The 21,128-nt window shown below is 47.6% G+C and overlaps 1 protein-coding gene across 1 annotated transcript; it reads left to right on the top strand.

Annotated features, from left to right (window-relative positions):
• The first annotated feature begins 4,054 nt into the window (after window positions 1–4,054).
• Window positions 4,055–20,079, top strand: STEAP3 (STEAP3 metalloreductase). The gene is made up of 5 exons (XM_003207689.3): window positions 4,055–4,284; window positions 9,085–9,568; window positions 10,013–10,540; window positions 11,698–11,862; window positions 16,791–20,079. The coding sequence occupies exons 1-5, from the start codon at window positions 4,070–4,072 to the stop codon at window positions 17,079–17,081; spliced, it is 1,683 nt and encodes a 560-aa protein (XP_003207737.2). The 5' UTR covers window positions 4,055–4,069; the 3' UTR covers window positions 17,082–20,079.
• The last annotated feature ends 1,049 nt before the right edge of the window (window positions 20,080–21,128 follow it).

Genomic DNA, 21,128 nt, shown 5'->3' with positions numbered 1-21,128 from the left:
GGGGGCTGTGCGCGCACAGGCGTGGTTGGGTGGAGGGGAACGGGACTGCTGGTAGCTGCCAGAACGCGAGCTTTGCAAACGCTTCGTGGAGGTGAATGACTTCTTCCGGCCCGGGAGAAATCGGGCAGGGAGATATTAAAAGAGAAAACATCCTGGCCGGAGCCACGCGGGCCCGCAGGGACGAGCAGCGGGCGGCTCTGCTGGTTCAGTGCCCCTGGGGGTTCCTATAAGGAAATAGGGTCGGATGCGCTGCGCTCCGTCTGCTCCGTGTGGCTGTGCCGCACAGTGACAGCTGTGACGGAGTTGGAGGGGTGACTTTGGAGCAGGGCTGCCCCACAGGCGGGGTGGTCCGGCTCGGTCTGTCCCGTCAGTGGGATAGCCCCGGAGTGGGGACAGCTGCGGGCAGAGCATCGAGAGCCCCACAGCACCAGCCCAGCGCTGCGGGTAGAAGTGGTGCGTTAGGAAAGTGCATCCCGGAGAGTGAAACCAGAGACAGCGAGAGGGGGACGCCGCTCCTCCGGTATCAGTGTTCCTGCAGGCTGAGGAGATGGAGGGCTAACAAGATTGAGCTGCTTAAAACACTTTAGATTTTAAATCAGGCTTACGTTTCTCCTCTTTTAAAATCCCATTTGCTATAAAACAAATGTACGGTAATGCAGGATCCAATACTCAGTGCGCGGATTCGATTTCCTCCATAATTGTGGAGCAGAAAATGTTGGTGACTCAACAAGTCTTTGTTTAAAAAGAAAACGCAGCAAGCCCCAGGAAAACACGCTTCTTGAAAGCAAAATTTGTGTTTGCTTTGCTTTTTACTTTTGCTTTTGTTTGGTTTGCTTTTTATTACTAGGAGCTTTGCTTTGGCTGCGACCTTGCAGCGCTACACCCATAAATGAAAGCAGCTTTAGATTCAGGGGAAACACATTTTTTCCGGTGGTGGAAGAAGTGGGGCAGTGGAGGAGCTCAGAGATGTGAAGGATGGCTGTGAGATGTTACATTATGGAATTGAAGCCCACAGTTTGTTACCCAGATGTTTACCATTGCTGATTACAATCAGGTTTCCTGTCAGTGTCACAACAGAGGACAGATTTCCAAACTTTAAGTTACTGCTTCTCCGTAGGGTCATTTCCCCTGCAGTGGGCTGCAGGGTGCTTCCCATCTTCTTCTTCTTCCATCTAAGTGGAATGTAGCTTAATTGAATGGGTAAAATGTTTGGAAATCAGTGATGTGGGAGCCAACATCTCATCTCAAAAGCCCTTGGGTACTCCAGAGCCCAAATCAGTGGAAGATTTTTAAAAATTTGGCCAAGGTTTCAGGAATTCCTGAGCTCCTTCCACCTTTTTCCAGGTTCTTAGACTTCTAGCAAGTCTGAAGTCTGGATCTGCTAACACTTGCATTTCAGTTTAGTTCATGGAATCACAGAATGGTTTGAGTTGGAAGGATCATGAATCTCCAACCCCCTCATCACAGGCAGGGCCTCCAACCTCCCCATGTAATACTAGACCAGACTGCTCAGGGCCCCATCTCACCTGGCCTTGAACACCTCCAGGGACAGGGCATCTACAACCTCTCTGGGCAGCCTGTTCCAGCACCTCACCACTTTCATAGTGAAGAACTTATCCTTGAAATCCAACTTAAATCTTCCTTCCTTCCACTTAAAACCATTTCCCCTTGTCCTGCTACTGTCTACTCCTGTAAAGAGTTGACTCCCCTTCTGTTTATAGGCTCCCTTTAGATACTGGAAGGCTGCAGTGAGTTCACCCTCCAGCCTTTTCTCCAGACTGAACAAGCCCAGCTGCCTGAGCCTTTCTTCATAGAAGAGGTGTTCCAGTCCCCTGATCATCTTTGTGTCTTTCCTCTGGACCCTCTCCAACAGCTCCCTGGCTTTCTTGTGTTGGAGGCCCCAGACCTGGATGCAGTACTCCAGATGTGGCCTCACTAGGGCGGAGTAGAGAGGGACAATCACCTCTGCAGTCTTTGCAAAAAATGTCCTAAGAGTTCCCCACAGACCATGGTCTGCCAATATGGGTCTGTAGATAATGCACCCGCAGCGGTGCGCTGATACCAACCACTGGCCATCACTAACAGGTACCTGCTTGAGTTAGGCAGCGTCAATGAGCTCCTTACTGAAGGGATGGGAAGCAGCTGGGGCCCTGTGCACACCGTGCATGCCTGGACCAGGTTTCTCTTGTGCTGCAGAACTCACCAGGCGTTTGTTGTGTGCTGCTGCCTTAACCGGAGGCGTTTCCTCCCCACATACCTCTGTGCCCATTGCAGCTGCTCGGTAGAGAGGTGTGTCCGTGCCATAGCGTGGATGTGCCTGAAGGGCACAATGTGTTCAGGCAAAGCAAAGGCTGCACTCACGAGGCAGCATGATCTCTGTAGGCACCACCCTTCGTGCTCCTTTCCCTGTGAAGCCGCTTGCCCTCTTCTCTTGCTTTTCCTTCAGCTCTTCCCAGGTCAGTAACACCGCTTCCTCCTTCCTGTTGGCCTCAGCACCCACCTGAAGGAGTGAGGGAAAATAAATGGAGATGTAAAACAGCTTACTGAAACTGCATAGGCAGCACTGATTCACAGAAGGATTTTAGCACTTCAGTGTCCCTAAAGAAAAAGCACCAAGGGATGACAGGTGAGACCCCACTTGCTTCTCCTGCCGTAGCACAGGACAGGCTGTGCTCCCACAGCAGCAAGCTGACACGGGCCTCATGCTGGAAGTGTTCTCTCCCCTCCACCCCAAACCATCCCCTGGGCCACCCTCTGCCCCACACGGCCCTGTGCATCCTCTGAGTTGCTGCAAGAGGCAAAACCAGAGGGCATGCTGATCTTGGAGGCCCTTCTAACAGGCAGCAGCAGCCAACCCAAATATTTTCATGTGCAGGCAGTGCAATTCCTCTGCGTTCTTTCTGGAAAGAGGTTTTTGAACAGCAGGATCTGGCAGCTCCCTGGGGGGCTGCTGGGCTCAGGGCTCACCCTGCTGCTCTGCTGCAGGAAAGGGAAAGCTCAGAAGTGAGTGAGTCGCTGTGAGGTAGTTAGCATGGTAAGAGCAGCAAGCAAACAGAGATCCCAGAAGAAAGGAATAGAAGCCATGCAGGATTCAGCTATAGCACTTAAAGTTGTTGTCACCTGTCCCTTGATGATAAGTTGGAGAAATAACCTTCTTATTCAGAGTCACATCTCTCAGATAAAGTTGTGTCTGCTGTGAGCATCAGCACTGCTCACCAATACCTCATGGTGCTTCAGGTTTGTGCTCCCCATGGCCTTAGGGTGAGACCTCTAGGCTTCCCAAACCTCACATTCCCAGCTTATGAAGTTCCGTCCCAATCCAGGTCCCTGTCAGGCTTCTCCACACTGTATCAATTTGGCAGGCACTAGCAGAATGGTCTCTTGGTACACCAAAAGTTTGTTTCCCAGTTTGATCAAGCCCCAGCCAATACTGTGAATGGGTGATTTTTCTGCCCAGCATCAGTATTGCCTGTTTAACCTCACCAGGTGCCCACAGGCTGGTGCATTTCTATAGGAAAACTGTGGCCAAAATGTCTGGGTTGACATGGGAAAAAGCAGAGCATGGAAAATTCTGGGAAAGCCTCCGCTGTTTTGAAACATGTTTTTGAGTTCTGGTCACGGTGAAGAACATCCTGTGGTCAGGAACATGCCTTTGGCTTCCAAACCCAACATGCTCAGTATTTATCAATGATTAAACTGGAGGGGGTATGTAGGTATGTAGCAGGGGGGGGGGGAGGGGGAGGCTGGCAGCCTCGTTGTCATCAGCGAGCAGTGGTGCAGGGAGCAATGTGCTTGCTTTGTGGGTGACATAGGGGAAATGTTTGAGGGAGGGGCTCCTTAAAGACTGGGACAAATTGGAGGAGAGGTCAGAAAGAGCAGAACATGCGCTGCGTCCCATGTGTTTGGACTGAATGACCGCATGGGCAGCGGGTGAGGGACCGGCCAGGCAGCACAGGGATGGGGTTAGGGGCACAGCACAGCAAGTCAACAGTGCTGTGTGGTTGTGCAAAAGCAAACAGCGTGTTGGGAGGTAGGAACAGGGAGAGGGATGATGGTGAAGCACAGTGCGATGGTGGGGGAATGCTGCAGCACTGGGACCCCTCAGCAGCTCTGTTCCCACCGTGTGGCTGGGGACAGCCTCAGCACCCAGCAGTGCTGCCCCAGCAGTCGGGGACCTGGGGTTGCCTCAGGGCTCTGCTGTTGGCATTTCCTCATTCTCACAGCCTGGCTGGCATCCTGGGGGAGGTTTGCGACATCGCTGTTCTGGCTGAAGCAGTACAGACGGTTAGTTTATTGTTTTTGCTGGTTCCTGGTTTGCACTGCTGGGAAGTTAGCTCTGTCTGCTTTGGAAAAGGAAAAATGGAAAGAGGTAGCAAGCCTGTTTTCCCCTTCTTCCCTCATCTGTGAGCTGTCCTCAGGGCAGACGTGTTATTTGCAGTCAGCCTGGACGAGACGGGGAGAACTCCTGAAGTGTGAGCAGAGCTGAGATTGACTGGCTTTGGATAAGCCCTTTTCTTACTTAAATCTGTACCAATCTCAGCAGGTACTTGGTACTGGCAGTGCTCTTTGGAGGGCCTCTCTGGGTACGGCAGAGACTTATGTGCTTTATTTCCCCTGGAAACAAAACAGCTGTAGCCAAGACATGAGTATTTCTATGCACAGCAAGACCTGAACAGAGACTTCAGGTGCTGAATGCATCTCTCCAGCTGCGACTTCTTGGTGTATCAACTCCATGGAGAGCACCAGGCTCTGCAGACAGGAGCTGCAGGTCTTCAGCATGGTGGTCAGCAAGGGAAGTGCCAAGGTCCCTGCGTTCAGATAGATGGCCTGGGGGCAGAGATCACCCCCATCCCTAGAATATTTGGGGGGGACCATACTCCATAGCATACAGGAACTGTCTTGGTGCAGACAGTGGGACATTCCCCTCATTCCATCCTGGTGCCCATCAGGGGATGCAGATAATCTTACCTTTATCTCAGATAACTCCCAACACCGAAACTGAAGCCCTGATGTGTAAGGACATGCACCGCAACTACTCAAGACTCAGTTGTGGTCAGTCTAACCAAAACCTGACCCCAGGGGAAGACAGAAGTGGTTATTCGAGCCAAGGTGCTGCCTTCTAAGTCTGTATATGAGCTGAGTCCAGAGATGAGGTTTTGGACAAACAGGAGCCAGTTTCGTTGTGCTGTGCAGCACCATGGCAAGGAGGTCCTTATGAGATTGCTGCCATGTTCTTCAGCGCAATTTGACTCAGATATACTTAAGAAACTTCTGTTACTGGAGCTATTACAAAACCAACTTGTCTTTTAGTGATAGGACAAGGGGGAATGGTTTTAAAGTAAAACGGGGGAAGTTTAGGTTAGATATTAAGGAGAAGTTTTTTTCACTCAGAGGCACTGGAACAGTTTGTCCAAGGAGGCTGTGGATGCCCCATCTCTGGAGGCATTCAAAGCCAGGCTGGATGAAGTTCTGGGCAGCCTGGTCTGGTGGTTAGAGACCCTGCACATAGCAGGGGGGCTGAACTAGATAATCATTGTGGACCTTTTTAACCCAGGCCATTCTATGATTCTATGATTTTATCTGATAAACCTGAATACTAAGGCAGGGAAATGGATCTTGATTATTTTTCTTTTGGTCCAGAACTGAAGCAGAGCACATGCCTTGCCCCTGTAGGAGCAGCCTTGTTCAGGGTTTACATGTCAAGCGCTGACTGTGGGTTGCAGGAACCACGAGGCTGTAGTCCCCTGCCCAGAATAACCGACAGGGTCCTGTAAAGATGGTCTCGTTGTTAAACAAGTGGTCAGGGATATCTGGGTCTTCCCAGGCAAACTTGCTGGAGCCCCGTTATCGCTGGTATCTCAGTCCCCATGTCTGTGGAAGGAGGATAACAATGGCACCAGCTTCCCAGATAATGCAGTGGGGCATTATCTGAGTGCAGATTGACAGTGCAGGGAGTGCAGCCACACCTGGAGGGGCTCCTGCAGCAGCTCAGCCCAGAACGGCCGTCCTGCTGGAAAGCACTCTGAAAGCTGTGTTTGCCTGGCACCCAGCCTAAGCTATCAGCCTGCCAAGCCTCAGGTGCAAAACATGTAGAGTTATCCCTGCTTTTCTTCTGCAGAGCCCTCCCACCCTCTGCCTGTGCCGCAGAGATTTGACTGCTTCGGTTCACCCAGCTTTTGTCTGTCTGATCCCATTCTGCCTTCTGTCCTGTTTTGGTGCCTGGTGGAGTGGAGCTCCTGATGTTGCTCGCTGCCATTGTACTGCAAATAATACAGCCACTGAGATGCAATAGCTGAACCACACACAACACTCTGGATGTGGGCACAGCGTTCCCCATGCAGTGATATAAGGGTGTCATTAACCATCAATCTGTAGGGCAGTTTCACATTGCACTTGGTATTTAATTATGGAACTGCTGCCCGGTTAGGATTGAAGCTAGTTTACTTCCACTGTTCTGGGCTTTAAATCATCATGCAGCTTCCTTGCTAAGGCACCACTCTCCTTGAACTTTGTGTGATGTAACTCAGCAGGGGTACAGTTTCCTTGACAGAGAAGATCAATAAATGAGGTTTATCTGAGACTGCAGTGCTCAGGCTGTGTCTGGCCTCTGCAGCCTTCCCCGTGCTAGTGGCTGCTTTGCCTCAGGGTGACACGGCAGTAGCATGGCTGGTGGGGCCATGGGGAACAAGTAAATGCCCTGTTCCCGGAGATAACCAAGTTGAGGCTGGTTGGGGCTCTGAGCACTCTGATGGAGCTGTAGGTGTCCTTGCTTATTGCAGGAGGGTTGGACCAGATGGTCTTTAAGGGTGTCTTCCAATGCAAAAGATTCCACGATTCTATGCAGTCCTGTCACCTTGAGCATTGCTTCCTGCTCCAGTGGCCAGGCACCAGAGAGATCTCTTTATTGTAGGACAACATTTCATGCATGCAGGTTGCTGAAAAGCAGAGGGTTGTGTAGGCAGGAGAGGTGGTTAAGCTAAACAATAGTGTGAGCCCCAGAACAAATAGTTGTGGGCATGAATACACCTAGGTGGAGCAAGGAGGTTTCTTAAAAGTAAAGCAGTGAGTTTTCGATAAAGTGCGTGATAAGCAGGGGCCAAAAAAGAAAACCCAACATCTCTTCAGACAGAGCTGGAGTACTGCAGGGTTTTGCAGCCTGGCTCTTCATCCTGGCTGGGATGAGGGCACAAGGCTTGGCATGGACCTGAGCTCCACCTCTGGGCTCGCTGCTCACTTCAGGAAATTCCAAGTGATCTCATCTCCAGCCTCACCTATGTGTTTCTGTTCTGTGTTCAGTTTATGTGTTTACAGTGCTATACTCACATTGTTTTGCAGCGACTGAGATCTGTATGGCCTATACCTAATGCAGGGGTGTGTGCACGGGTAGCAGCCTTGATTAGACCACTGACACAGGTGCAGAACAAAGTCAGCCTTTGGGCACACAAGCCCTTCCACAGGTCTGGAGCAGAAGCAGAAACCTTCAGGGTGAAATCTGAGTAGTTCTCTCTTACCAAGCCCATGAGAGGAAGCTGCATGATATGAGTTACAGCTCATTAAAGTGTACTCATAGCACTTCTTATGCCCTTATGCAGCACTTGGCACGTGCCAGTAGTGAGTTTTGGTGCTCAGGCACTTTGCATGAGGATTGCAAATTGCTTGCAATAAAGCTTGGCTGTCCTAAACAGTTATCACACCCAAGCTTGATCTTCTCTTTGTCTTTCCCAAATCACTTATGAGCATGTTGGAAAAACACAGATCTGTGGGGAAACCCCAGGACAACCCGTTCCCATTATGAAAATTACTTATTCTTACCCTTTGTTTCTCACTGGTAACTATTCATGCAGAAGTGCCCTTCCCTTTTGCACCATTATTGCTCCAATCCCAGAAAAGCACTGGATAAAGACCATTTCCAAAAGCCTATGATAAACAAAGCCCAGTGACCAGGTCACCTTGTCCGAGTGGTCATCCTCACTTTGAAAGAACTGTGCCAGCTATACAGCAAGACTGTACTCTGCCAGAATCAACCTCTCTCTTTCACAAATGTCTCAAGAGTCTGTTAATTCTGATCTTTATTACCATTTCTATCAGTGTGCCCAAATCAAAAGTCAGGTGTCCTGGTGTGCGAGCTCCCTGGGCCACCTCCTGAGCCCTTTAAAAGTCTGGTGTCCCTTTGGCCATCTGCATTTTTTAAGCAGGTTTGAGCTGTAGGTGACACATCATGGGAACAGTCTGGCAGTTCCCTGATTGAGCTTCTCCAGACCTCCAGGCTCAGCTGGTGTGATGCTGTTCATTTTATTGATTTGCTTAAAGCCTCTTTGTGGCCTCAATATCTAATCTGCTATGGAGAGCAGAGTGTTACAGGGCAAAATTCATTAATGTTTGTAAAGCTCATCAAGATCATTCATGAGTAAATCCCATCATATTGTAATACTTTTTTTTTTTTTAAATGTCACAAGAAAGTTCTCCTTGTTCATTGAAGAAATGAAACAAATAGACCCAAATATTGGAAAAGGCAAAGGCCACAGCTCTCTTCATTTACCACTTGGAGCTTTCATTCCACCTCAGACTCCCTGCTTTGATGCTGCTCCCACAAATCAAAAAAAACCCCCGGCTCTCTCAGTTGTGTGCCCAGAGATCCCCATGGACACCAGGGCTTTTCAAAAGATCTGCCCTGGTCCTATAGGGCTTCAGGAGCTCCCGATGCTGGTGGCTGTGAGGACTGCTTTGGCTTTGCAGCGTGAGATGCAAGTAAGAACAGCAGAGGATGGCTGAGTGCAGGTGTTTGATCACCCAAACCGGGGAAACTTGTCCCTAAAACCACTTCTGTGTTGATGTCTTGTCCCCCTCCAACGGTAGCTGGATGTTACTACGCTCATGCTGGTGGGTTTAGTAGATGGGTCTGGGCTACAGGGATCCAGCGCTGTACATCTACAGTTAGGCATCAGGGAATTCCCTCCTTCCCAAAACCTCATGCACTTCTATTCATGCGGCGTAAGTGGCATTTTCCCCATGACTGCAGATGTGGTCTGAGTTTCTGCGAGAACTTTGCAATGAACTTGCATTTCCCCTTGTTTTTCCTGCCAGGATGCCTGGAGGAGACATGGCCAAGCCCCTCCTTGGCCACAGGAGCACAGAGGGTGACCCCAGCGTGGTGCCTGCAGCTGGCCGCACCATTGGCGTGCTGGGGAGCGGGGACTTTGCACGCTCGTTGGCCATCCGTCTGGTGTGCTCTGGCTTCAAGGTGGTGGTGGGCAGCCGCAACCCAAAGCGCAAAGCCTGTCTCTTCCCTTCTGCAGCAGAGGTCACCTTCCAGGCTGAGGCGGTGAAGAAGACGGATGTCATTTTTGTGGCGGTTTTTAGGGAACATTACTCCACGCTCTGTGACCTGGCTGATGTGCTGGCGGGCAAGATCCTGGTGGATGTCAGTAACAACACTGAAATCAACCACCACAAAGAATCCAACGCTGAATACTTGGCCTCTCTGTTCCCCGCCTGCACTGTGGTCAAGGGCTTTAATGTGGTTTCTGCGTGGACGCTGCAGTCTGGTGCCAGGGATGGCAATAAGCAGGTACTGCTTTCTTCTGATACGTGCCACATCCCAGCTATTTCAGCAGCTGAGGTCTGACATCAGTAAATGGCCTTAGGGGCATCAGTACTGGTTTTGGCATCCAGAAACCATCACACAGCTTGCACATTTCTTTGATCAGAAAAGAAATACACTGCTTACTCCATACCTTGTAGTCCTTGGAGTCACTGTGTAAGTGAAAAACATCATTTAATTGTCTCTCTATCTAAACACTGCCAGTAAAGCAAACTGGTGGTACGCATAAGAAAGAAAACCTGTCCAGGAGAGAGATCTTTGGCAACCACAGTAAAGCCCCATCAGAAAGTCTGCCAAAACACATGATGCTCCATGATAATGTAGGCTTCCTTTAGTGTAGCATCCCTCCTGCCACGCTTGTTCCCACCACTTGATCTCTTTGCCCAATATGTATCTTTCCATTTGTTGCAGGTTCTGATCTGCTCCAATAGCCAAGAAGCCAAGCGTACTGTTGCAGAAATTGCTCAGATCATGGGCTTCACCCCTGTGGACATGGGCTGCATGTCCTCAGCCTGTGAGATTGAGAATATTCCCCTGCGCCTTTTGCCAGCGTGGAAAATCCCCATCCTTTTGGCTCTGGGGCTCTTTCTTTGCTTTTTCACTTACAACCTGGTGCGGCAGGTCATCCACCCTTACATCAGGGAGCAGAAGAATAAGTTTTATAAGATCCCTGTCGAGGTGGTCAACACTACGCTGCCATGCGTGGCCTACGTCATGCTGTCTCTGGTCTACCTCCCTGGTGTGCTGGCAGCCTGCTCGCAGCTCTACTACGGCACCAAATACAGGCGCTTTCCAGACTGGCTTGACCAGTGGTTGCAGCACAGAAAGCAGATCGGCCTCCTCAGCTTCTTCTGTGCAGCCCTGCACGCTGTGTACAGCCTGTGCCTGCCCATGCGCCGCTCCCACCGCTACCAGCTGATTGAGACGGCCGTCAAGCAGGTAATGTTGGCACCCTTCGGTTGGCACCTGTAATGATCTTGCAGGCACATTCAGAAGTTGGGTAAGAGGGCTTCATGGCCTTTGCGTTTGCTTTCCAAAGGATTTGTTTACGTAGGAGTGTGTCCTCATCACAGCGCACCTCCAGTGCTGTAACAAAATAATGCTGAGGGATTAGGGCATAGTCTAGGGGAACAAGGAAACGGGAAAGTACCCTACTGCCCTATCGAGGCTTTCAGCAGTGTTTATCCAGCGATTACATCCCGAGATTGCTACACCTTCAGGCAATTCAGCTCAGCAGTGCCATGGAAGAATGTGATTCTGCCATTCTTTGTCCCTGGCTTCTTGCTGCTCTTCCCTGCCTCCTCCTGGGATGGTGCAAGAAGCTCTGTGCAGCCCAGAGGTGAACCAGATCAAGGACTTGCCCCCAAACCTGTCTGCTTTCTGTGATGGGATGTTTCCCAAGTGCTTCTCACTGCAGCCACCCAAACACTTTGTCCAAGCACAGAGGCATGGAGGCAGCTGGGAGCAGGACAACTGGTTTTGGAAGCAGTGCCTGCTCAAAGCATCCATCAGATGTTTCAGTTCCAGCCTGGCACAGCCCCTTTTCAATTGCTACAGTCACATTAATCTCGGGCAAGCATCCTGTGTCCATTTCCCCTCTACCTCCTGTTTTCTAGCAACATCTTTGTTTAGTAAATTAAGCCCATTTAATGGGCTAAAGAAGATGGTTCTAAATGTTGTTCTCTGCCATGAAGCATAAAACCCATCTTCCTTTCCATTAGCATGAACAATTTCCCCCACTAAATGCACTTAAAATGAAAGTTATTAGGAGACTACTGCATATTCAAGCATCTGTATTTGTTTTCATGGCTTTAAACTGACTTCTCATTCCAATTATCTTTCCAAATGCAACTCTGGGGCTTGCTGCTGTGGTTACAGGCTATGGGAGCTGTGAGCATCGAGCAGTTCTTCCCAGCAGGCTGCAGATCTGATCCAGCTGGGACAAGTGGCAGTGGCACCTCCCACAGGCAGAGGCCAGTGGCACCAGGAACCAGTGCTCATCCAGGAAATCTTCCAAAACCAAAGCGAATACACATAAAATTCAATTCCTCTATTCCTACATGCTCCGTTTTAACAAAACTTCATTGTCATGCCAGGCTATGGAAAAGAAGATGAATATCTGGGTAGAGGAGGAAGTCTGGAGGATGGAGATTTATATCTCTGTTGGAATAATTGCCCTGGGCTTGCTGTCGTTACTTGCCATCACCTCACTTCCATCCATCGCAAACTCTCTCAACTGGAGGGAATTCAGTTTCATCCAGGTAAGGTTGACATGTGACAATGCCAGAGAGTAGTTCTGCAGTCAGCTGGTGTTACAGGCACTCTGCCACTCACCATAGAGGACATCTCAGGGCAGTGGGACAGTGGTGCTACCACGGAGTCATGCAGGACTCACGTGCTCTGCTGTGTCTCAGGGAAAGGAAAATGTAATGCATCATGTGCATCCATGTGGGGCTTAGTGGCAAGCTTTGCATGAATGAGTTTTTAATGTGCTGGTGGAATTTCTTTCTCACCCTACTTTTAACAGTGTTTGCTAAAGATCATGAGAAGAACTAGCATGGGTTTGCCTGTGTGATGCCCCCTGCAAAATTCTCTGGGATTTTTCCTCCTCACATTGCGCCCATGAGCAGTGCTGCATTCACTCCTGAAGTCATACAAGGTAGAAAGCTTTGCAGACATTTAGAGAGGACAGGGTTATTCCCTTCTGTGTGAGAATTGCTAAGTCAGGGCCTGAACCAATGATTGAGCACCTGGTGAAGGGATGCAGCCAGCCCTGGGAGCACAGGTGAATTGCTTCCACCTTCCTAAGCCTCATTTAAGGGCTGGCTGCCACAAAGTAAGGGTCTCTACTTGGAGATCTCTCCTTTTGGAGTATTTGGTAAGTGCTGATCCTTGGGATAGGTGAGCAATTTTTTTTTCTTTAACTGGATTGTGACCATCACCTTTTTTTGAGTAATTTAGATTGGTTATCTACTATCATTTTTCCCCATGCCTTCTGTATTGTGAAGATGCTGGGGGGAGTTTGCAGCAGGCTGCAGATGGTAGATGGATAACCCATGGGGACAGCCAGTGCAGGACGCAGATCTGAATGATCAGTGAAGGGCGTGTCTTCTAAAAAATAGGTTAGAAGTGTCTGGATAGCTTTTCTTTCTCTCAGGTTTCCCAGTGGTTTAGGAGCCCTTCTTCCCACTTGGAGGGATGTCCAGGTTAATGAGGCCAGATCTCTACAGTGACCCATGTAGGGATCCCAAACCCTCAACCCAAGGGCTGCCACTCTCAGTGATACATACAGAGCAAGAATTCAGGCTAACAGGGACAGCAAGGAAAAAACTTCAAGTAGTCTCTGCACTTCAGAGCTCATTTTAAAACCTAATTCCCTGAAAGACACTCACCTGTCATATCACATAATCCTGAAACCCATCATTAACTGTGCTTCCTACACGGCTGCAGCTTAGCTTGCAGCAGGCTCCCAGTGATGCTGCAGTGCCACCCAGCACGCACAAACCCCACAGGCCCCCCACACCTCCTCTGCAGATCCACTCTGCACACTCAGAGGTTGGAGTATGCAGAGTTAGGGCATGCAAAGGTGGATATCCATCATTCATTCTCCCTTGCTGAAGCTCTTCAGCTGCACATAAATAATTCAATATTCATTAGAGCAGGAGTTTGAATCCTGCTCTCCCACAGGTGCCCTGATCTCCAACTACTAAGTCAGTTCATCTCTCTTTCTCCTCTCTTGCTGTGAGCTGTTGAGTAATTATTTACAATGCATAAAGAAGCCTCACCTGGAGAGCCTGACCTCAAGAGATTGTCCCTTGGGGAGAAGGGAGATCTTGCTTTAAATCTCTTTCTTAACAGACAGCAGGAGCAAATTAATTCTCAGCATCACATTTCAGGGGAGCACTGCAGCCACTGGGACATTGGATAAACTCCTGTCCTGGCTTAGGCATTTAATATCAGGAATCTGAGATGAAGGGAAATAATTCCTTATAGCTTGGAATGAGGCTCTGAAAATTCCCTGCATCTCCCTCAGCCTCTCTAAGCAGCTCTCCTGGTGGGTGCTGCTGTTCTGTTACGCAATATGTATGGTATCTTCTACCAGCACACATTCCACAACTGTCTCTTCTGCCCTTTGCCATCTTTCCCTGGGTCTTTCCAATGATATGTCAGCTCTGGCTGACCAGTACGTGATGCTCTGCTCCAAAATAGCTCCTGGCTGCCCCAGGCAGTCACTGGTTGGCTTAGGGCATGGAAAAATCACTCCTACCTATTTCTGTGGATGTAGGGAGAGGCATTGCAGCACAGCACCAGCTTCCCTGCTGATGACATGCAGGAGATGTATGAGTGGCAATGTGCCTGAGGAGAAGACTAGAGGCTCTTGTCATGTTAGCTTCCAGGTTGGGCATTGCTTGTTTGGTTTTTAATGAGGAATTTTTTTAGATTATTTTTTTCAGTAAGTTGGTGATGCCAACTTGAGGAAATGAGTAGCAGATATATCTGCTGTTCCCAGGTGCTAGAGGGTAACATTCACATACAGCAACTCAACTCTCCCTAAATTAATGCACAGTGACACTGTAATGTAAATACAAGGGGTGAAGAACAAGGCTGTACTCCCAAGCCCTGGGGATGTCCAACACTTGAACCTATTACGGTGCGTGAGAGGTATTGTGGCTAGTTGTGAAAAAGAAAAGATCTGGAAAATACAAAGCACAGCAGTCCCTGTTGAGTATCTCCCCATAGCTGCAGCCATTTGCTGCCATTTCTATTGAGGTGGCTGCTGTGTTTGAGAGGGGTTGCACTTATTTGAGTGAGTGCTGGGGCTTGCTAAAAGCCAGGAACCACTCTGATCCACTCCTTACCTGGATTTTCCCACACCTCACACTTTCCAGCAACACTGTGGGTGCCTCTCAGCACCACGGGGTACTGCCGTTATCTTAAAATACACATCTGTTGCTTAACAGGCCAAAAATCACACTTGGGTTGTTGCTAAAGATTTAGAATAAAAAGTCTTTTAGTAACTCCTGCACATACATGATTTTCAGCTAGCAAATACACCTGAGTTGAATGTACAGTTTCTCTCCATATCCAGTTTTGACTAATAGAAAATATACAGGATCTAGGCACTAGGAACAATTCAGATGCAATTCAACTTACGAGACAGATTTTTAATGTTCCCCAGTGACTTACAAATCAAATCTAATTGGTGGAGAAGTGAAAATGCATATGATTCCCTTCATCTCTCCACCCTGAAAAATCCTCTTGGAATTTGAAGGTTGGGTTGACCTGATTTCCTTCTTAGCTCACATACTGCAGGATGCAAAGAATCCGTCATCAGGTACCTGTAGCCCTCCTGATGATGAAGTGAGAGCCAGCTTCCACACAGCTAACAACTCTACAGGACTAATGGCAGCAGAAGTCAGAAACCTGTGTGTCAGGAAGGTGCCTTTTGCCTTGGATGCTGCACAAGCATTTATAAATGAACCACTTGTGACAGAGTCACCTTCACTGATGCATTGCAGCACATCTCCTGGATGCTGAAGAGAGGTGGGAGAGAGAAAAATCAATCTAGAATGGGCAGTGCAAGCTAAACCTGCATTAGAAAGATCCCATCTTCATAGAGCCATCTCTCAGGCGGCTTTACCACCTTATTTTGGCAGCAGCCCCGCATTCCCCATGCTGTGACAATGTAAAAGCCCTGCTGGCCCCAAGGAGCCCTGGTTTGTGTCACTGTTCTGCTCTGAGGAGCTGCCAGCACTGTGTCCAGTTGCCATCTGCTCACCTGCACATTTATTGCTAATTAGCTCTTTGTTCTGTGTGCCCTGCTGCTGCGCACAAAGGTGGGTCGCTGCACAGCTCTGGTGTTTGGTCGTCTTTTGTCCTACTAATTTCCACTTCTGCTTTTCCCTGGTGCCAGCAGCAGTTGAGAGAGAAACTGTAGAGGAACAAACTAATTATCTCCAGCTCTGACACCTCTGCCATCCATGGAGCCCCATCTGGACTGTACCTGAAGGCACCTTGCATCCAATGCCAAAAGGACCTGCTGCCCTCAGCCATCACTCCACCTTTTCCCTAGCCCTGCCTTACAGCTGTGCTCTGTAGATCAGCCTCCTGCTGACACCTCTGGCCTCCTCCCATTTAGGGATGTTCTGCCTGTTAGAGGGGAGCTAAGATTTGATGGGTGAGCCATGGGTTGGTGCCCACTGCTATCTCCTTCAGCTGCGTGGTGTATCCCAGCAAACACCTTCATTTTCCAAGTGAAGCAAATTTTGACCCCATCTGGGCTTGCTTTGGGCTGAGGCATCAGATATGGCTTTCAGGTAGATGTGAGCTTCAGCTGATGGGGCTGTTGCTGGCTCTGGGAATGACCTTGAGCGGTGCTGGTGCAGCACAGAGAGAAGAGCTCTCTAACTTGGCAGGGCTTATGGACACCACATGATGGCTGGAGAGGTGCTGTAAAAGTGAAGTGCATAGATATGGGGCATACTTCAGAGATCTTTTGTTGTCTGCCCAGTCCAGTCAGCTGCTTCAGTAATTCACTCTGAAGGATAGAGGAGCCTTGATCTAGTTTGTTGTTTATGATACAGTACACATTAAAAACTTATCTGGGTTTTAAAATAGTTTGTCAGCCATCAAAACCAGGAGGAGATGTTCTGAAGGAAGTAGTTGTCCAGCTGACAATGTGGATGATAATGTAGTACATCCATGCTGTTCTTTGAAAATACAGCTGGTGGCCCTTTAGGATGGCTCGTGCCTGGGATGATTTCAGAGCCGCTACCTCTGAGGTAGATAGGAAACCACCAGCAAGGGGACTGTAGTTTAAAATCCCCCTTGAGAACAATCCTCAGCATTCTTGGAATATTCAGGCAAAATGTTGTCTCTATAGATCCTTGGGAGCCACAGTCTCAGCTGAATATGGGGCACGTTCTGGTCTGCAGAGCAAGGCTACATCCTCGCTGCCTCCCTCAATGGACAAAGGGCTCCTGACTCCCCATTTCAAGGACTTAGTCCATCATATAGCCTCATCTTGGCACACTGCAGTTTTCCTGTAGGTGACAGCTAGTTTCCAGTTGCATTTTATTCTATCAGAGAGACACAGGAATACTCACTGTTTTCTCTGTGCTGCATATTCTTACAGGGGAAAAGGGCATGAGGTCCTCTGTTAACTGCTCTGTGTTTCTCTTCCTTTTAGTCTACCCTGGGATTTATTGCCTTGGTCACCAGCACCCTGCACACCCTCACATATGGCTGGTCAAGGGCCTTTGATGAGAACCAATACAAGTTCTACCTGCCTCCCACCTACACGCTCACACTGCTTGTCCCATGTACTGTGATCCTAGCAAAAGTTGCCTTCAGTTTGCCCTGCATTCAACACAGACTCCAGCGAATCAGAAGAGGCTGGGAGAAGGGGAGGTACGTCAAGTTTGTCCTGCCCAGTGCAACAGGGGAGTATTCGAGTGGGGAGACCTCTAGCAACGTATGATGGAACCCCAGGAGTGACAGAGGATTTCAAAGCACTATCAACATTTCTATAAAGGTGTTCCTTTTTCTTAAATATATGTATGTTTTGGTATAATTATATTGTGGGTAAATAATAAAATCTGGTGACTTTAGGAAATGGACTACTATGAAACTAGTTTAGGCAGTGGTATTTAAATTATATTGCTGGTTTGCTAGGACAAATATTGCCTTAAAAATCGCCGTGAAAGCTGAGCTAGCAACACTAATATACAGGGAAAAGTGATGGATTCTGTCACTGGGGATGCTAGTTGGCAAATCTACAGCAGTACTTCTCTGTTGCTTCCTTATCTACTCTCATGAATGTCAATATTTTTATTCTTTTTTTTTTTTAAATATGAAGAAGCACAGATTTTCTGGGCTTTTTGATGGCAAAGACAACCTAAGCAGTGAGCTTTAGAAACACAACTTGTTCCTGGCTTTGATCTCTTTAATGGAGTAGCCACATAAGCAGAACAATATCCCTGTTATGTAGTGTCTACACATTTTAGTAAAGGTATCCAAACCTGACAGCAAATCCAAGTATCTGCTTTCTCAAATACAGAGGGCAGATCTGGTGCTGTAGGCTCTACCTGGTGCACGTTTATAAGCTGCAGAAATAAACCACCTTTGCTACCAGTGAGGAAGCATTTGAAGAGAGGAATGTCCCTAACATCCACACTCCCCATCTTCACTGCTGTCTCTGAGACAACTGCTGCTGCTGTATGTTCTCTGTTTTACTAAATCCATTTCAGGCAGTATTTGATGGAAATAGAGTGAAGAAGAAAAATGTGCCACTTGACAAAATTTCACAAAGAAAACCAAAGCCCTACATCAAATAATAGTTTGGAGCTCTTAGAAATCATTGTCATCTGAACATGCGTGCTTAGACAACAAAACAGCACCTCTAAAACTACTGGCTTCACCAGCAGTGATAAAGTCTTTGAGCTATCTTGCAAAGAGACTGGTGAGTCTTGATCACAGCATGAGAATACAGGAATTGCACATGTGGGGCACTGTCCTGCACTGCCTTGCACTTAAAAAGTCACTTACTAGCCTGCAAAGCATGTATCAAATGCTTCTGACTTCACACACGCTTTGGATGAGGTTCAGGGCAAGAATTCTGCTCTACTTTCTTTGCTACCTTTCACTTTCTGTTCCTTCAAGCTCTTGCTCTTTATCAGAATAATTATTTAGGTTTTGGAGATCCAAGTCATCCATATAGAGAATGGACAGCCATTTGCAAAAGCTCACTTGAAAGCAAGCAATTGAGATGAGACAAAGACGACTACCTCAGCAAGACCAGACACAAGGATGTGAGTGGGATAGCCTAATTTCCTTGCAGTTAAGTAAAAGGCACCACTCAGCATTCCGCTTTGCTTTGAAAAACATGTCATCAAATGAGCTGTTCTTTGTGGGACCAAAAAGCACCTTTTAAAAGACCAGTTAATACAAATGGGAAAACATGGATCAACTTTGGTGCACGTAAGCCCTTCTATGAGCCAATACCGCTCTTGTAAACTGGATGATTTGTAGGAAGAGGAACTTCAGAATTCCGTTTAGCCTTAAATGACAATAGTGAGTAATACTCTGCAAGTACTGCTCGAGCTGCCAGTAATGATAGCGAGGGATTTTTGGGTTTTGCATAAGGCTTACAGTAAAGTCTCCAACCACCACCTCCTTTCACTAAGCAAAAGGAAATCAACATGAGGGAAATGCCAAGTTTGCATAATCAACTGATTGTTGGTTTTTTTTTTGGCAAAACAGGGAAGGGACACTGTGAAAGTGTCCCTTTCAGAAAGCTGCTGTTATTCAGGTTTCCCCATCCACCTCTGCAACCTCACCCAGATCAGCACCTCATCGAATCACTCACCAAGCAGATTGATTGTGCAGCACTATTTAGTTGTGGATGAATGGTAGGCTAAGTTTCCACATGGATTTGATGCACTTCCACATGAGTACAATTTCACCCACTCCAACATAACTCATGCTTGAGGGAAAATGGGATTCAGCAAGCTGCTGTTTCATCATCAAGCAAAGTCAACATAAAAGCACAAGTATGCACAGTTTACAATAAAGTATTCCAATTTTTTTTTTATTATTTTTTTTTTAAGCTAAGCTTTTCACATCCTTAGGACAGGCAAGACAACTGCCTGTTGGCCAAACATAGAACAGGAAGGAATAAGCATTACACAGGCTTGCAGGCTTTGTATTCAAGGGGGAAGGTGTGGTTTCATTGTGGGATGCTTCAAGGTTAAAGACTCACCATTTTGCCCAGCAGAACAAGGGTTGCACTTTAGCTTTATATACAGAACTTTCACACCCATGTGTCCTTCCTAGTGATGGCAAAGGGGCAATTTTCACAAGCAGAAGTAGTGCGGGGCACTGGATACACTCGTGAAGCAGCACAGTTCTTTCCAGTTTGATGCCAACCTGTGACAGATGAGCCAGCTCAACATCCCCACAGCTCCACAGCATCTATAAAAAGATCCATCACACTGCTCCAGGTAATGCCTGTGCCAGCATACTGGCCAGCCAGTCCCTGTATCTTTTGAAGACTGAAACCAAAGCCTCTAAACACAGAACTGCATCTCAGATGGCGCCCTCTGTACACATCTGGTCTCTAAAACCTTTGACATGAGAGTTTGGATCATTTATTCTGATTCCAGAATACTGAAAAGTAATTTGAGGTGGTTTTGAATGCTCATTTCCCTACACAATTTTGGGGAGAGGGGATTCAGTGTGGTTAGCTTAAAATTTCTCAATGAATTGTTTTTATACTTAGAAATTCTCTGCATATATGCACACACACAAACGTATATATTATTGCAGAGTATGTAGCTGGATTGTAAATTCTTATATTATTATTTTCTGTATTGCCAACAGTGTGCCTCTTTGATTTGTAAGAACCAATGAAGAGCTGTAAGGCCAGTTTTACTGACCTCTATAGTTACATAAAAGATATTCTGAACATGTCTATAAAACTGAACTCATTTGGATATTTTCACGCCCTCCAACTAAACAACACTATTATTTCAATGGCAGAGAGTAATGGGAGTATGTGCAATGTAACAACCCACAGATAAAACACACCAGCAGGTAGGTTCTTGCTATCAAGCTAAGTGAAGATGATCCTTGCTGTGACCCAGCATGCCAAGGTCTGTATTACAGAGCTGCTATGCACATGGGAAGCCACAAGTGCATACAGACACAAGACTAGAGGTATTACACAGCAATTGCAGCACTGGAACAAAAATAGCTTCCTTCGGTAAACTAAAAGTGCTGTTGATAAAGAGTTCAAGGAAGAGGGAGATCCCAATGAGGTTTATGGGACTGGAATGAAAAAAAGGAGTTTTAACACTATCATTTTGTTCTCCGTTTCTTAAATCACTTCCTCACAGAAGTGGGACACCAGATCAACCAACTTCTGGATCTGCAGCATTGCATTTTAATGAGCTAATTTGTAAGTTGATTTTAATGAGTTCATTTAAATTCCTGTGCAAAGCTTAACCTCTGCAGGTACAGTTCCCTCACTCCTTCTGGTTTATAATGCAAGGCTTTTAACAGTGCAATTGGTTTCTTGCTCTTCAGGGATTTACTTACAAAGTGATATATCAAACTCCAGCTAAATCTTTAGAGAAATGCAGCTGCTTCAGCACCTCTGTACGATGTATTTCCTCCAGGATCTCCAAGATGGCTGGCATCTCTGTGTGAGCTGCTATGAGCAGCGGCAAAAGACTGGTAAATCCCTGAGCTCAAAATGACCTGCACTGAGCTAGTGGGATCTGCAGACGGTGCTTCACCTTTCAGATTTGTTAGAAGGCGGCAATTTTCTTTCACCTGTTTACGGTACCTTAATAAGAAGCATCAGTTTTTGAGAATTTCTGCACAGGCAGTCAGGCCCACTCTAAAGCTGAGCGGGCAGTGCACAGCAGGAAGGTGCCATCTGTGACAAGAGACAGCTCTTGTTGGCAGAGCGTGCAAAGGAGTTTCTTATTCAAAGCCTAAAAATAACTTGTGTACAGCCAGGCAG

This window comes from Meleagris gallopavo, chromosome 7, assembly GCF_000146605.3.
Source record: "Meleagris gallopavo isolate NT-WF06-2002-E0010 breed Aviagen turkey brand Nicholas breeding stock chromosome 7, Turkey_5.1, whole genome shotgun sequence".
In the NCBI taxonomy this organism is placed as follows: domain Eukaryota; kingdom Metazoa; phylum Chordata; class Aves; order Galliformes; family Phasianidae; genus Meleagris; species Meleagris gallopavo.
Note: the sequence above shows the minus strand (reverse complement) of the source record. Positions and strands in the feature narration are given on the sequence as shown.